The sequence below is a fragment of the Eleginops maclovinus genome, chromosome 2 (genome assembly GCF_036324505.1).
Source record: "Eleginops maclovinus isolate JMC-PN-2008 ecotype Puerto Natales chromosome 2, JC_Emac_rtc_rv5, whole genome shotgun sequence".
Taxonomy (NCBI): Eukaryota; Metazoa; Chordata; class Actinopteri; order Perciformes; family Eleginopidae; genus Eleginops; species Eleginops maclovinus.
The window spans coordinates 10,706,273-10,724,032 of NC_086350.1; the positions used below are offsets into that span (position 1 = coordinate 10,706,273).

General features: G+C 40.6%; 1 protein-coding gene across 1 annotated transcript; it reads left to right on the plus strand.

The window, feature by feature from the left end:
• The first annotated feature begins 302 nt into the window (after positions 1 to 302).
• Positions 303 to 14,341, plus strand: slc25a22a (solute carrier family 25 member 22a). Its single transcript, XM_063910799.1, has 11 exons — positions 303 to 476; positions 6,353 to 6,539; positions 6,637 to 6,762; positions 6,897 to 6,952; positions 7,733 to 7,823; positions 8,462 to 8,516; positions 9,165 to 9,225; positions 9,445 to 9,589; positions 9,681 to 9,835; positions 9,922 to 9,997; positions 10,497 to 14,341. Exons 2-11 carry the CDS (start codon positions 6,520 to 6,522, stop codon positions 10,648 to 10,650), a joined length of 939 nt encoding a protein of 312 aa, XP_063766869.1. The 5' UTR covers positions 303 to 476; positions 6,353 to 6,519; the 3' UTR covers positions 10,651 to 14,341.
• The last annotated feature ends 3,419 nt before the right edge of the window (positions 14,342 to 17,760 follow it).

Below are 17,760 nucleotides of genomic sequence, written 5' to 3' on the forward strand. Positions count from 1 at the left end.
ATGTGTCAGCTGTTTTTAAAACTTCATGCAGTGCTCTGCAGGGAGTGTTTGGCTGATTCAGACCCTCTTATTATAGCTGCATGCTGCACTTCATCCCCAATATTTCAGCTGTAGCCTTTTTCTCTATTTTTAGTATTCAAGGTCATTGGGGTGAGATGATTCATCACGATGACGCTGGCCACCATCCCCCATCCTCTCTACACCTTTGCTGCAAATACAAATTGTGTCTGTAGTTCTACTACATACCACTAGAGGACCCCGTTTATAAATCCCTTTTCCCTTTTTTTTATCCTACTCCATCGCCAGCCCTCCCTGCTATCACTCCCACCTCCTCTACCTCCCTCCTCCGAAGTCAAACGCTAGTAACACCGGTAAGGTTAGCTATTGTCGGTCTGCCAGCCAAAGACACACACAGTAAAGGCTTTGATTTCACACTCAACACACCGGGAGAGATAACGGAAACGGCTCTATATGTGGTATGTAGATAACGGAATGCAGATGTTGTGAATCGTGGCGTGTTCAGAAACCTTGGTAAAATCTCACCTGTGAATAATGTGTTGGCGATATATTCATTTAAAAGTCCTATTATGTTTAAATGTGAAAGGAAAGCCAGCTTGCAATGTGATTTTCGCGATACATGCTCTATTGTGAGAGACAGCTCAATTTCCCGTTATGTGGCAAGCCTAGCATATTTTCTGACGTTACATATGGTGGGTTTAAATATGCAACTGTAACGGCAGGCCTGTTATATGCCGTTAAATCACAAGCTACAACGGTTATCATGAATTACGGTTATTGCCTATGGTTACTCGGGTCTCTGATATGCCGGTTATATATCTTACGCATAAACGCGCCGAAGCGTTAATGACAGGTGTAACGGTGTTGTATTATCGTTATCAGTTTGCATGGATTCATTGGTTAAAGACGTCTTGAGAAACCGAACCGATTACAGAATATCACCCGGATCCTAAGGGGGCCGCGGCGATTGCTTTCTGCCGGCTTCCGCTCACTATTGACAGTGTCAGTATCGTGTGTGTGTGTGTGCTGGGCTGTGGTAGTGGAGGGTAAACCCACTTACACTGTACCCACCTTCTTTCTCATTGGTAGAGAAAAGTGAAGCTACTCACCTCTGAGACTGTAGCTACACATTAACATACTGTGACTTATTGAAGAGTGGAAGACATGATTAAAGGAATACATACATAACGTTTTTAATTAATGCTGAATATCTCGCCCACAGACGATCGATTTTCAATCCCCCCCCCTCCCCTATTTTTGCTGAAATTCACATAAGGGAATATTTAACTGCTGTGCCAAATTTCAATAATTTGGGCATGCTTTAAAAAATAAGCAAGTATAACGTTATTTGTTAGGTTATGATGAGGCCGAGCAGTGTAATAAAGCACTCCTGCAGCTTTGAAATAATTAATGAAGGCATGCTTTGGTGTAGTGTGACATCCTGTGTTTTCCAATGGAACTGTACCTGTTTGTGCTGAAATAATAGATGTTCTTTCATTCATCAACATTGTGTGGAAACCTTGATACATCTGCATGCCGGACTAAACTCATAGCATTTCTGGAAATAATGCAAAGAAAAAATCCAGTTGCAAGGAAGACTAAATGTCACTGATTTTTGTGCATTGAATAGAAATGACATTCAGCTGTGTGTGGGAAGATGCTGAGGTCTTTGGTGAAAGTTACAATCCTTCAGGCTATTCAATGCCTTCCTGTAATCTGCAAACTGTAATCAGATGATTCAGTGCTGCATTGAGCTCTTTTTCTCGGGAAAGTTCACTCACAGTGGTGTCATTATTTTCCTATCCAAACTGTAGGAAATCTGAGAGGCACGCACAACATTTGAGATGCCCCATGTGACTTCAATAAGTGGGACATCAGAGATACCTGTGGTGCCAGAGAAGGGGCATTTGTTCAGCTTGAAATGTAAACCCAGCTTGTCATATCTGATCTAAAGCAGGTGATAACAACAATGCATAAATGTGCAGGTTTAACGGCTGCAATATGTAGAGCACCTGTGGTGTAAATGCATCACAACCGTCACCCCGCTGGTCGTAAAGGGACATTTCGAGAAAGCTTTCATAAATAGGAATTACGTTTATAATCCTGATGCTGTGGGGAGGAGGCAATAGTAATCAGGTTTATCTGTGACACTACACATTTCATCCCTTATTTCCGCAGTGCTAGATGTCCAAAAATAGAGCACATCTCATAAACAGTTATGCAAAAAAAGCATAGTTAGAGCATGACAGCAGATATCTGCCGAAAACTGTCTAAAACCCAATCCCTTTAGAAAGAATAGACCCATTTAACATTTAAGGACAATATAAAGCTGGATGTAAATCATATTACACCAGCACATGTGAGCTTTGCAGTAGACTTGTATAATAACCTCTATTTAATGCGCAATTAGAAGAAAATGTTGCCATGAGGGTTGTTTAAGTGGACAGATTGGGTTATGTATTATATCCGGCCTTTGTGCACTCAGCTCAGAGAAGTTCTTGTCATCTGATAGTGGATGGCAGCAACACATTTATGTGTGAAACATATCTTTAGTGCAGCAGCTCCTCTGTGTATGGCTTAAAGCTCACAGAGTGTTAATCAAACCACTACATGTGACACAGATGGACTGGTAGCAGCCTGTTCTAACATGAGGATGATCAAGGGTCCATGTGATGTCTCTTTCTTTTACTGTCTTTTGGACCAGCCACAGTCACATGACAGGAGTGCTGATGACCACTGTGCTGTGTCACTTCCTCCTGATTGTCATTAAGTCAGCAGGACCTTTAGGCTGTTTGGCACTCAAAGACAGGGAGGAGGCCAGGGAGTTGATGGATAAAGTAATTTGCTTTCTGGTTGATTTGAATGGGGAAAAAATAATTTGCTTTGAGTTTTGCATTGGAAATTAACTGGTGCAAGTTTGTCTCCAGATTTTCAGTATCTGCAGTTGTTATAGCTATTTATATTTTTGTCAATTTTCTGTGATTGAGACATGCCTTAGAGCAGATTAGTCTTAGCAGCTTTAGCTACATGCATAGTTAGCACCCACATCATTTCTTATACTGGCACTGATTCAGTATACTTAGTGTTTGTATACTTTCAATACAAATACTGATTGTATTTTTAGAAAGATAAGCTTCTTATCTTTTATAATTAACAGAGTAGATACATTTATCTGTCACTTCTATTGAACCATGCTTATGATTGTTAAAAAGGTATTAGCCTTATTTAAAAAAGTGGAGAAAGCTTACATGAAATGTTATTGTTACCAGCTATCATCTCAGTATACGTCTTATGTCTTTGGCATCCCAAAATACTCCGTAAGTGCTTGATCTTTTTAAGTTGTATCGACAATTATTCCAGAGACGTTTAAGCATGTGTTACGCAGATTAATCAAAATACTTAATCATTCAAGCATCTGACTTACGATCTTTGTCCTTGTGTGTAATTATTATGTTGCGTTATTCCACTTTGCTGGCATTCACAAATAGTATGTAAAGATGTGTGCTGACAAAACCTCTGCTCCTCAATTGTGGGTTAACATTTCTTGAATCATTACATACTCTACACAACCTATGAGTATTTAACCAGTTAAAAGCATTGGTTTGTGAACTTAAAAGTCTGTAAAAGTTTAATTTGAAAGCCTAAGTTTACAGCTTTAGTGACAAGGTTTAACATAAGTTCTCAGTGTCCTTGTCAGTAAAACTGTATTTATCGCCTCATTGTTCAAGCTGTAATGATGAACAAGGGTCAAAAACGGATCTGTTATCTCAGTCTTGGCCTGGACTCTCCGTTTGATCTTTAATGAAGAGCATCCAAAGGCTGGCTGAGTTAAGTTATTAAGTTCAAAGTTTCGCATGGCAGGTACGTTTCACAATCACCTTGTGTATTGTTTACTCATCAGTGCTTATCTGCCTTTAGAGGTGAAAACAACTCATATGACCGCTGTGTGAATCTGTGAGAAGATTCAGGCTCTTGTGGTCGATGGAGAAGTTTTCAGTCACTCTAAATCTTTTTGTCTGTGAATTGAAACATGACCTTGCAAACCTGCGCAGTCTTTAAAGTGATGCAGTGATGTTCGGTCTGGAGAGAAGACATACCAGTTCTACTGCAGTTTCCTGTCTGTTTGTTATTTCTTCCCCCTGCTGTGAGCATTAAATGAATTCCTTGGAGATTTTGTTGGTGAGTGATGACACTGTGCTGTTGTCTGTGCACACTGAGGCTAGCTGCTTCCATACAGACCCCAATTGTCATGACAAGGCAGAAACGCCAGGCTGTGGCTGTGGGTCAATTAAATGTCCTGGTGCAGACAGTTGTGTGGTGAAGACGAACTAAAGTTGGCGAGTAAAGCCGCAAGCATGATAGGGAAGGAGGGAAATGTCGGTTTGATGGGTGACTCATGTTAGACTGCAGTGCTCTTTGTAGTTTATCCATCCTATATATTAACAGAACATATAGTCCCCTGTGAATTATTGCTTAAAGAAAGCAGTGTGCTGACTGTAGAGTAAAGGTCAGGAGAGTGACAGCGAAAACAGAGAAACAATGGAAGTGAGCTTCCAATTAAAAGGTGGTCACTGTATCACAGCTGGATGAGAAAATGGTGTGGATGAGCTAGAAAGGAGGGTTGTGAAGTGGCTGTGTGGAGCTGCAGGGAGTGGAGAGGCAGCGCTGGCCTGCTCTAAAACCCCCTCTCCTCCTCCCTCCCTCCTACACCTCTGGAGAAGCCAGTGGGGGCATCAAGTTCCCATCCAAACCAAACACACCACCAGAGCACATCTGCATTCATGCACAGCCACAGTTATCTGAAACCTTAACAACTATGCATGCTGCTGTGCAATCCTTCTGAAACTCAGTCTGAGGAACTAGTGATATTAGAGTCATAATAGTGCACATGCACTTCACAAAAAAAAAACACAAGTCAGCAAAAATCTGAGACGGAAAAGCTCTGTGAGTCGTGACTCGTGACTGGGAAATGATGGGGGAGGGCTGGTGAGGAGGAGAGAGGAGGAGGCGGGTTGTACACGCAGAGGCCGGTTGTGATTGGTGGATGAAGGGGGTGGAGAGAATGAAAGGGGAAATAGGAAACATCTTTTCACATTGAGGGCATTCTGTACCTAAAATATGGAGCATCCTGGCCACATCACACATATTTCATCTGTTTGCTCAGAAATGAATGTTTGAGCATACAGAGCACAGAGCGATCACTATACAGTAGAACTCCAGCACCACAATGTCAGAATTCATGCATAAAACACAAGTGTTCAAGGACACACATGACGCACAGATGCTACAGTGATGAGAGATCTGTTTGAACAGAAAGTAATCCCTCTGCACTGATGTCTAAAGCTTCATTTTGAAGTAGTCAACAACGGTGCCTCACTATGCCGCACAGTGCTTAACTGTAGAAATATATTTTGTGCTATACTCGCCGTTCAACGATTAAAAAGTGGCGAACAGGGTATTTGATCATCACTTGTATGGATGATTTAATTAGCCAAATGACAAGATATCAATAGCATCTAATCAATCTTCTTAGTTGTAACTGTTTGATGCTTGCTGCTTGGGTTTGATGTTGTTGGCTTTTCACCCAGTACTGAGTACTGTTTTCGATTTGTTATACAGCACATCTGGAAGTAGAGTCAGAACATTTTACTTAATGCTGTACAGCCCCAGAACCACACTGGGGAGGCTTACTCTATTTTAATGTTTTCCAATCCCTGTTTTACACGTACACAATAAATACCAAGCCAGGCTTTTCTATGTGTACAAAGGGCTGAAATGGAGAGTAAACATCTAACCAGGTTGATCTGTCGACACGCTCAGATTTTCTTCAGACATTTTCTTCCTATTTGTGTGTTTAACAGTGGGTTACTGAGCGACTTCTAACATTTTAGAACCCATGTCTCAAGACACTCCACCCTTCACCTTCCATCTAACGTCTAACCTCTTAAAGCAAAATAAACACTTGATGTCGCTCTCTGAAAAACGTCCAACTATTGATGACCTCTAGCTCTCATTGCTTTGAATACACTTAAACCTCAGACAATATCAGACCTCTAGACACCAAGAAATTGGGGTTTAATTCCTTTGAAAAAAGGACTGATAATGAAAACAATCACCAGTGGCAGCTATAACCAATGGGTTTTGAGTAATTTGCAGTAAAACCAGTTTTTGCAGAGTATTTCAGGTGGTGAAAAAGCCTGTTACTAAGGCAAATTTATGTTGCAATGTTTGTGAAGCATTACGTGATTATAGCTTTTGTAATGTATTGATCCTCTTTTTGGTTGCAACAGCTTCTATTCAAGGATGTTTGATATAACTGCTATTTACTTTACAGGTATCCCCTAACTTGAACTATCTCCAACTACAAGCAAGACAAGTGGACCAAGCACAAACAGACTACCTAATCCCACTTGGACGGCAACACACTACTGTGACAATCGGACCACCGTGGGACCAGCCAACAGACAGATTGACACTTTGACCAGCCAGGGCTTCAGATAAATGGCTGACAAGCAGATCAGGTGAGGTGAAATGTGGGGCTAATAGAAATACAGCAGCCCTGTTGCCTTGTTTTCATCTATTAACCTTTCAGATCTCATATCTTTGTCTCCTGTCCAGTTTGCCTGCCAAATTGATCAATGGGGGGATCGCTGGCCTAATTGGAGTGACCTGTGTGTTTCCCATTGACCTGGCCAAGACTCGCTTGCAAAACCAGCAAAATGGATCTCGCCTTTACACCAGCATGTATGAGATTTTTGTATATGACTCTTTCTTAAAAAAGAGTTGTTAATCTAGAGTCAGATTTTTAATTAGCAGTATCACCAAACCTGTCATCAGATTTCTTGGTAACTAACACACCACATGTGTTTGTATTTCAGGTCAGATTGCCTTATTAAGACCATCCGATCAGATGGGTATTTTGGGATGTACCGAGGTATGTTTTCGGTGTCTGGATGATCTTCATTTGTTTGTGTAGCTGTCTGTCTGTATATGTATTTATTTATTTAGTTGGTAGGGACCGTGCTCATTGATTAACAGACGAATTGCTGTAAATAAGCCAGAGTTAGCTGCTATGCTAATTTCCACCTGTTGTCCCTAGCCAGATCTTAAAAGGCAAACCAGATCTTAAAAGGCAAAATATCTGTCCGACGTTAACCTGGAATACTACTAGATCCAACAGCCGAATATGTGAGATGCTCACAGACTTCTTGTGTTAAAAGTGATTCAACATTTTAGAAAAACCTATATTTTGGAGGTTTTATACCTCTATATTGAAGATAGTTGGTTAGGCCTTAGTCATTGCTCAAAAACTGACAACATTAAACTGAAGCATCTGCAGATTAATTCCATACCCAATATTAAATGATCCACTAAATTTAGGCCATATGTGAGATGAATCACCTTCACTATGAGGGAGCGAGGAGGGATGAGGGAGACACATTGGGCGGAGGTCTGCACTTTACTGAGTGCACTTTTGTAGGTATTTTTAGATTCTTGTGATTTATGTGTAGACTGGAGTGTAAAAGGCTAGCATGTGAGGTAGAATATGGTTTCAATTGTTCTCAGCTTCACCGTGAGGCCACAGAAATCAAACACATGGATCTCTGTCTCACATAAGCTACTAGCAATTCTCTCACATTCTCTCTCTCACTTCTCTTTTTCTTCTACGTGCTTCTCTCTTTCTTGCCCTCTGGCCCTTTTTTGTCTTTCCCAGGAGCGGCGGTGAATTTAACACTAGTCACGCCAGAGAAAGCCATCAAATTGGCTGCCAACGACTTCTTCAGGCAACACCTCTCCAAGGATGGGTGAGGCATGAAAGTTCTGACAGGCGGACTGACACTCACCCACTCCCCTCATTCACACTGTGATTAACTGGCTTGTTTACCAACATGTAATCTGACACATTAGCTGTCAATTTTCTCACCGAGGCTCTGGTTAATCCTCTAATGTTCTGTCAGTCTCCTCCGAACACCCAGCGTTTTACAATGGTTAGTTAACTGTCTGGTTTCAAATGATAGAATCATTTGTGCGTGTGTCAGCAGAAGCCCTGTTTGAAATCATGTTACTAAGTACAAGTAGCATATAATGGTATCACATGTCAAACATTAGCCACCATCTTCAGGTGTTGCTGAAATCCATCACCCACCCATTGTTCCCCGTGAGCCCTGTCTGCAAAGATAAAGCTGAAGGTTTCCCGGGCCTATATCTCCATCTCTATGGCGACTAACATGCAAGCTGATGAATGATTGACTTGTCTGACCCAGCGGCTCTCCTTGTGAATTATTAATCGGCCCTTGTGCCTGACATGTTGATATAGAAGACTAAGATTAGCATCACTGGCGCAGGTGGGGACAACTTCTTTTTCAGGGAAATAAAGTTGTCTGGCTCTCACACGTTCAGTCTTGCTTTAATCTGATCTTTCTATTTATCGTCTTTCTTTCAGAAAACTCACTCTGGTCAAGGAGATGCTGGCTGGGTGCGGGGCGGGTACATGCCAGGTGAGTGAGTGAGTGAGGTGCTGCTTTAATTGCATCCTCCTGTTCTCCGTCTGGAACCGCTGCCAATGTCCACCATAAATACATCACTGGGCCTTAATCATCGCCTCATTTATCACTGGCTGCAGCTCCAATTAACCCAGACCACATTTGGATGAGAGGAGTTAGTCGCTGGAACTAGCTCGCAGTTTGTCTCTGTAGATATGATGGTTGTCTGTGATCTGAACGTTTGGTTTTTCATGAATGATTTTTAATCACTGAAATGCTGTCCTGTTAGCAGGCGATTCACTTGCTGCTGGATTTGAGTGATCAGATAAGGCGTTGTGAGAGTGCTTGGAGTGAGTGAGTCAGAGGGAAATGCCTCTTGTCAATGAGGGCAAAGGCTTCAAGCCATAGGAACGTGATTAGATTAAGTGCAGCAGACCTTGGATTAAGATTGCACTGAGAGCACGGCCATCTCACCCTTAATCCAGTTAAATAGTTACTACTGTGAGGATTACAGAGGAAAACAAGAGTGGACACATAGTGATAGGATGCCATTAGATTGACAATGGACACATATTTTGCCTGACACACCAATGCTAACCAATCCTTGTTCATCGGTTAGTGTGAGTGTACATATTTTGACACTGTACCTTTATTTTGTTGCAGGTTATTGTCACAACTCCTATGGAGATGCTGAAAATCCAACTCCAAGATGCTGGACGAATTGGTAAAAATAAATTAAATCCAGATGGAGATTTAAGCATCAATGACGTGTAGGGAATAAACTGGAACATAGGGGCCTCTTGTGGTCATGTCATATATTACAATAGCCCAATTCTGATTTCTTCTTGCTGCTATGAATTCAAAATGTCTGCCCATAAACCTATTCTTAGCATTGAATGATTCTAGTAGCTTTTGCTGTTATTAATGTTTTCATGCTCCACAGAGGCTCAGAGGAAGCTGATGCCTGAGACGGTGGCAGCAGGTACTGTGGCGACCAAGTCCCCAACAGCCATTCAGCTCACCAGAGAACTATTTAGGGAAAAGGGCATCGCTGGTCTGTATAAGGGCCTTGGTGCCACACTGCTCAGGTAAAATGTGTCTTCTAGCTTTACCAACTGACTGCAATGAACTTCACATGACTTGCTCTCTGATCATCTGTCTTTTTCTCTCGTTTTCTAGGGATGTTCCCTTCTCCATCATCTATTTCCCGCTTTTCGCAAACCTGAACAACCTGGGAAAACGAGGCGCAGAAGGACCTGCTCCTTTCTACGTTTCCTTTATATCAGGCTGCCTTGCAGGAAGCACAGCGGCTGTTGCTGTCAACCCTGTCGATGGTGAGCCGTGGGACTGTGAACGATGCTAAGCAGTGTGTGCTCTGTCAGCTGATGTTATATATTCACCTGCGCTCTGTGTGTTGCAGTGATAAAGACTAGACTGCAGTCGCTGAACCGAGGGAGCACAGAAGACACGTACAGTGGAGTGACTGACTGTATCAGGTGACCTCATTATGTCTCTTCTGTTGCGGTGCTGTGTGTATTTGTAAGGGTGTCTCACTCTCAACACACTTTACAGAGAATCTTTAAAAACAACAGCAGAACAAACAAACAGTATTCTGGTTATTAGGAAACACAAATTAAAACAGAAATAAAACACCATCAGCATCATACATGTGCTGGATTTATGTTTTGCGTGGTGTTGGGCAATCGGTCAATACAATTTAGAAATCATAAAATTAGCTTAGATTCATTAAAGTGATTTTACCAGACTTTTGTAGCTTTTGTTTTATTTCTTCTTACCCACTTGTTTATCCAAACCCTTATTGTGTAAATATTTTGTAGAGGAAACCAAAGTTATTCATTACTGTAATAAATGATTGTTGCAATATCGATACTGAGCTATTTGATCAACAATATTGTTTGGGGTTTAATTCCACATTACATTTGATGCATGGCCCAATTCTAGTTCCACATTAATGAGCTTTTATTTGATCTCTAGGAAAATACTGAAAAATGAGGGTCCGTCTGCCTTCCTGAAGGGGGCCTATTGTCGAGCCTTGGTCATCGCACCGCTGTTTGGCATCGCCCAGGTGATCTACTTCCTGGGTGTGGGTGAAATGATCCTCAGCTATTTGCCTAAAAGAGACAAATAAGAAGCACCTCCTTTCTGCCTTTCCCTCCCACAATGCATCACACCACTTTGTGTGGGTTCATCTCATTCTGAAAGAAATCTTCAATTGGTCTCAGTATGACCAATCAATACATGTTGTTTTGAATTTGTTGTGTTGAATGTCTAAGTAGTTTAAGGAGGGAGCCTTTGTTTGCCAAGCTGCCTGTGGTGGCACACACAAATCCAGTAGGCATGCTAAGCTAGCACTCTGGAAATGAAGCCACATATCAGTTAAGGTTTTAATGGAATATTGCTTTAATTACTGCATTTTATTGCATTTTTGAATATGATTGTCGAATTTTCAAAGTAAATGTACTGCCCTAGGTTGCTGCAGCTCTGCAAGCCCAACACTAACTCATTTAAAACAGCATTAGTCTGTAGAGAAAACAATAGGGAAACATTGAAAATGATACAACATAACTAGCTACGGTAATTTAAGTGCACGTACTTTACTTAGAAATATATTTGAAAACATCAGAATAATAGAAAATTTAACAAAAATTCCCCCAAAAAATAGTATATATATATAGAATTAGAAAATATAGGCCTCTGTTTCAGGCAAAGACCTAGGGAATGTGTTGATGTGATGCCAGCACACCCCCTATGATCTTTCCTGAAGAACCACATCCCTTCCTGTAAGTGGTTATAATGAACTCAGCCTTTCAGCTCCGAGCAGGCTTTGATAGCCTTGGCTTTTTAAGTAGATCAGGTTCCATCTGATATTTAGTGCTACCACAATGGTTTGACTGTTTTGCCTCTGTGAAAAAGATATCTCCTGTTTTGTAGTCCAACCCTAGACTGAAGTCTCAGTGTACAGCGTTTGGACCTTATGCACTACTAACCTGCACGTACACATTGTTAAAAAAACTGCCTATAAGGTTATTTCTATTGTGTGTTGTATTTGTTGCCACACCTCAACCAGTGATGACACAGCGGGGTCTATGCCTTCGAGGGGTGATGAAAAATCACCTGCTGTGACATCACTGATTGGATTGTGGCCAAAATGCTGTGCGCTTTTAAAATTTCAGTCCACAGAGAGCTGAACGACCGCTGTTTTATGCCTGTGTGATTCTTGGTGGGCATGAATGAAAGCAGTGAACACTAAATGGGTTGAGAGTAATTTCAGTAGAATAATATCCAGATTATTAGTGGCCATTTAGTAATTATGCTGACAAACGGTCAGACATCACATGCCGAGTACAGTCATCCATTGTGGAGCCAGTTACTACAGTAAGAGCAGTTCAAACCCCTAGAGCCAGACATAATTAATATTGTTTACAAATCATTACATTACATTTACATTCTTTGAATTCAGTGGCAGGACCCAAAGAGCTAATGATGAACTTTCATTTATCAGAAAATTAAACCAATGTGTTTTCAGTGTTTTATGATTTTGACCAAACATTTCAACTTGTTTGCTTTAGAGGTTTTGTTTGCTTTAAGCTGCCATGGGAAGCAGCCATGTCCTATCTTGTTTATGCATCACAACACTGAAGCCCTGCCATTGGTTTATCCCTCCGGAGATCAAGGTGACTTTGATGTGAATTATCCAATCACATTCCTTCCTCACTCCCACTGTTTAAGCAGCTCGTCAACTGTGCTGTTGCACTGTAGAAACGGGATGCAACTCTAATGTATTATCATTTGTGGGAGTGAGATCTGTTTATCAATATCCCTTTCGATAGGCAGTATAGCACTATATATTTGTATGTGTTGTTTTTTCTGTGTCAAAGTGTCCACCTTAACTTTATTGTACATATCCAGATGATATGAACTCTATGTTTTAGGATTTATTGTTTGTTTTGTACATGATGGCTTATTTGCACACCTACCTCTCCAAATCCCCCCTAAATCCATATTGTGGTGATTTTATTTTACGATGGTGTGGACATATCAAATGAAGAAAAATGTTTTAATGCAACAAGCGTAATTTCAACTTTAATGCAGCACATTGATAAATGTTTTTTACTGGAAGAAAAGGGGAACACTGGGTAGATCAAGGATGGTTTTTAGGAGGGTCAGCCTATTGTCTTGTTTCCTACAGTTTTATCAACTAGGACCAAACGGAGCATCATTTAAGGATGATAGGAATTTATTTAGTTTGAAGTGAATGACCTCTAGCACTACTCAAACAGTTCTGAAAGGGAAATAGGGACCTGCTGACATAGGACTGTAAATTTAACATCTGTGAATGGTGCTTTTTTCACGTGGTAGCTGCAATAGGACATTGATGGCACCAACGACCAAGGCTGTCACATGCTAGCTAGCGTTACCAATGTCTTTACTGAAAGCCATAGGTCAGGGAGGGACATCAGAACTGCTAGACATGGACTGGTGCCTCCAGCCGTGTTTACAGATGACAGCTGAGCCACAGGAAAACGGCAAAAAGATCTGCAGCTCATGTGAGCTCGTCTTTATAAATTACTGTTGTAGATTTTCAACATTCCTATTGCCAGTTCATCTCATAAATGCTGATATTGTGATCAGAATGCCTATTTTTTGTGTTTTTGAGATTATTGTTATGGTTTTTGAACCTCCCTCAATCCTTTCTAACTGCCCTGTTTGTTTGTTTTTTGGTTAAATCTTGAAAATGTTAATGTACAAGTTATTTTCTTTTACTCAGATGTGAGTTTTCACTGACCTTGTGCATTTGGTTTTGTATGTGCGTGTGTGTGTCTGACTGTGTAGTGCTGTAGTCGATGTGTAGTTGTTAGTGTGACACCGCGGTATTTTTCTCTTTGATTGTAAGTCCCATGCTTTCGCTCCTCTTTCCTTCTATCTTTCACACTCCTCTGCCATCTACTCTCAGCAGTATCCACAGCTGCAGGTATAGGCAGAGGAGCTCTAATACACCAAATGTATGACTAAGAGTGTAAACAATCAAAGGAAAGCACACAGAAATATTAGGCACAAGAAACCACATGGCCCTCTTTAGAGATAATCAGACAAAGTCCTTGGAAAACAATGTGCTGCCTTTGCAGACCTGGATTAAAGTCTGATTTATTTCAGTGGCGATGTCGATTGAGATTAACTTTGTAGTCTTGTAAGAAAGTTTATCTATGTCTGTAAAACTTGATCTATAGGGCTGAGACAACGGTCATTATATTAGACCCATGTGATGGTGTCCACTATGTCAGCCATCAGCAGTTACTCACAAAATGTATATCGCCTACATATTCTAAATGAATCAGATATAAGAATGTATCTTAGATATTATGAGATGTATTATAATTATAGTGAAGAGTTTATTACATTTTAATTGAAAGACTTGTGCTTTACATATTCACTGATAAAAAAATCACGAACCAGCTCACTGATATGCAATAAGTAGAGTCAACACACAAACACACACTTGAAAAAAATATATATACACAAAGTAAAACACAATGTATGATGCAAGTGGCGACCCAGAAGGCCTTCTGGGGTCTCCTCTCAGCCTCTGTTGTCTTCCTCCAAGAGGAATTGTGCATTATTGCACTTTAAAATATGAAGGACCTTCACCGTATTCTCCATCTACTATGTCTCTCTCTGTGGCAAAGAGGGTGTTTATGAAATGTTTGGTGAATGACACATTTGTCCAAGGCATTGTTGACAATGCAATTGAAAATAAATAAATATTGTGTTCCCTGTCACAATTTGCTGTTCAATAAACTGACTGTCCTAAAATTGCCTGATGTAGTCTCTGCTATGGTTTACCGTTTTTATTTGTTCCTCTTATCACATCTGCTTTCAGGGTGCAGCACGTACCAGAATACAACAGTCTGCCGTTTTAATCTGCAATAGTGTGAAAACCAAACAGCAGTGTGAAAGTTGTGAAGAGAGTGAGAATGACGCTATGGTTCCTCGGGGTTTAGGAGCAGCTGAAACTGTTTTCTGATTATCTGCCTTGTAGAGCCACCAGGTGTCAGTGTGGGGTCGCGGGAGAGCTGTTAGACCTGCTGTGGTGGGAGTGTAAGCAGTGCTGCGTGCACTACAGGTGTATGCTAAACTTGGGTGGTGTGGCAGTAAATCACGTGCACCAATGTCACTCAGTCATGCTACTTTCTATCTCTTGCAGCTTAGATGTTCACAGATGTGCATTTGTAGTCTGTAGGGTTTCACTCGATTAACAGTGTTCAAAAGGGGGCGATAAGGATATGGAAATGTGATTTCTTGTGGATTTCACTGGTGGATGAAATTTATAAACCCCCCATATTTACTGCGCATTACAGCAGAAGTGATGCTATGACAGGGGTTACTCATTGTTAATCCCTCGCTGTTTGCATGTATTTAAAATGAGTGTTTATCACGTTAGTTACCCAGAATGCTGTTTTAAAGCATAATTAAATCTCAGTGACTTCAGATATAACCCTGCAAACACACACACACACACACACACACACACACACACACACACACACACACACACACACACACACACACACACACTGCTGTCATTTTATCTCTCTCTTTCTTTGTATCCATGTCCTATTTCAGACATAGTCAGATTTCATATTGAATTGTGTGGCTCTGAGACTCCTTTCATCATACTATGTACGCCAGTGTTTACACACTCGAGAGATTAGCAAAAGGCTGAGTTTACCACAATGACAAGACTTTGAAGTATAGAAATGAGCACCAGCCACTGTTCTTTTGCTCATCCCTTTCATGTGTCATGACTTGAGCTTCCACCATGAACTATTATTAGTCTTCCATGCTTTTTAGCCAGAGGAGGAGAGAAGGTGGAGGAAAAGGTAGTCTTAAATTGAGCTTAAAGGGTGAGAATGATGGAGGGAAAATCTGAAGTGGAGACAGTGAAGGGCCATCGATAGAAGGAGCAGAGAGCCGGAGGAAGGGAGGGGATGGTGTTGATGTGTATATAGGTCACTAAATCAATGGGAATCAGGTTTTTGAAGGGTAGAGAAGGCGGTATTTATAGATACCAGTGGAGACAGATGCATCAGTGACAGGCACAATGCTGCTGGGAGCACAGGAGGGGGATATCTGGGAAAAGACTGTGGTCAAATTAGCCTGCAGACAATTCTCCTCACAAATGGCAAAAGATTCTCCACAGTGAACAAATAGCACTGAGTGCAGCTCAAAACAAAATATAATCAAATGGAAATCACTGCGTGATGCTTTGAGCAAATGACCTTCCCGGCTTTATTGACAAAATGCAGGCAAACTGTTATTTGCGATATTGCTCACACAGCATTTGCATCCACAGTAGGGCTCAATTCATATCCTTTTGAATTGTAATCTGTGATATCAGAGAGCCACAAGATTGAATAGAATATTAGCTTTCTATTTTGCAGGCTTGTATGGAGAACCTGCATACTCATTATTCAGGCGCAGTGAGTGACACTGAAAGGCTGTGAAGTACGATAAAAACATCACAGACCCCGTTGCAGAGATTTCGGGTCAGAGGTTATTGGTTGATGTGCATGCACTGTACGTTTTTCCATTTTTTTTAACAGAATGATTACACAACTTCTGTTTAAAACATTTCAACCAAATGGCAGTAGTAATGCAGTAGCTTTAATAACTGGCATGACTTATCCCATTTATTTTATAATGTCCCATGCTTTCATCTGCCAGCTTCATGTAATAAGAAGTTCCATTGCAAATTGGAAATTTGCTACAAGAACAAGAAGGAAAAATAATTGAAGAAATTGTTTTAAATTGCCTCCTTGCAGGATTTCTTCCAGGACTAAGTCAAGGTCACAGACAAATTGTTCCCTCACCACTTACTGCCTATGTGTGATGTAAGACAGCCTGAATACTGAGTGTTAGAATAATCTACATCTCATTTCTGTATCTCATTTAGGCAGCATTTGCATAGCAGCCACATCACCTTGCATCAAAAACTGGCAGAGGACGCATACAATTACTCCTCAAGAGCTCTTAATCTCTGGCTGTGGCCTAATAATGTGGTCAGCAAACTCACACACAGCTTCATGAATGCAGGAACATCTGACCACCATTTGTGAAGGGATCAGGATATGGACATACAGCAGGTGGAGCAGGGTTGAAGTGACAGGGCCAGGTGGGTTTGTCTCTCCCTATATCAGCGTTTACTGTCACAGGATGTTGTTGCTTATTTGTCTAATTTGTCATTGTAGTTTATGAGGTAAAGTGCATAATATCTCAATACATTTACTTTAATACTTTGCACAAGTGTGAGGTACTTGCATTTTGAAACAAATTGACAAGCACAAATAGCATACAATCATAAGAATAATATTTTCTAATATGTTTTATCCAGCACACATGTTTTATAATTAAATATATCAAAGCAACACAACAAATACTCCCATTGGAGAAGCTGGAACTAGTTAGCTTTTGTCAATTTTGCCTGATAAATCACCAATCAATTATTAAAATATCTGGCACTTATTTGCAATTACAGTATAGGGCAGGTACAACAATGAAATGCTAATCAGTGATAATGAACAAGGACTACATTGCATTTTAACTGGGATTGTTTGGGAAATATTAAGAATAAATAAACAAAGACATAAGAATAAAAAAAAAATTGTTTGATTTAATGAATTGTTACTTTTTTTTCCTTATTAACAAAAAAAAATCTCACTTTAGTTTTATTGTTATTTATCTCATCATTATTTGACCCTTTGGCTACATAGTCTTTGTTACTATCATGCATATTGAATATATAATATATAACATTTCTGCATGATGAATACTAATGTTGGATGTAAGTAAAGTCTGGCATTGAGTGCAGGACTTTTGCTAGTAATTGAGTACTTTTCCACTTTTGCTTCATTAAAAAATCAGATTACTTCTTCCAGCGCTAATGAGATTCCCAATTAAGCCATGCAACTCGGGTGCAAGCTTTGTATAAATCCCATGGGTAGCTCCAACTGAGCTCCTTATTACACGCAAAGCTATAAAAACTGACACATGAACGTACCAAAATCAATAATCACACGTGGAAGCAGAGCAAAGATAGGCTACTTCTTAACAGCAGCCGCAAAAAGTCACTTTTTCCATTTTGTCCTCTGTGCCACAGTGAACCGGTGGTTGCAAGAGAGAAAAAGGGAGAGTGCGAGAGAGAGGGAGAGATAGAGGGAGAGAGAGTCTCATACGAGCCCAC

What these genes read in the sequence shown, in the direction of transcription:
- slc25a22a (XM_063910799.1), top strand. Translation starts at nt 6,520, where the DNA reads ATGGCTGACAAGCAGATCAG. An exon ending in CAACACCTCTCCAAGGATGG is followed by an intron (nt 7,824 to 8,461) that starts GTGAGGCATGAA and finishes TCTTTCTTTCAG; the next exon opens with AAAACTCACTCTGGTCAAGG. An exon ending in CCAAGATGCTGGACGAATTG is followed by an intron (nt 9,226 to 9,444) that starts GTAAAAATAAAT and finishes CATGCTCCACAG; the next exon opens with AGGCTCAGAGGAAGCTGATG.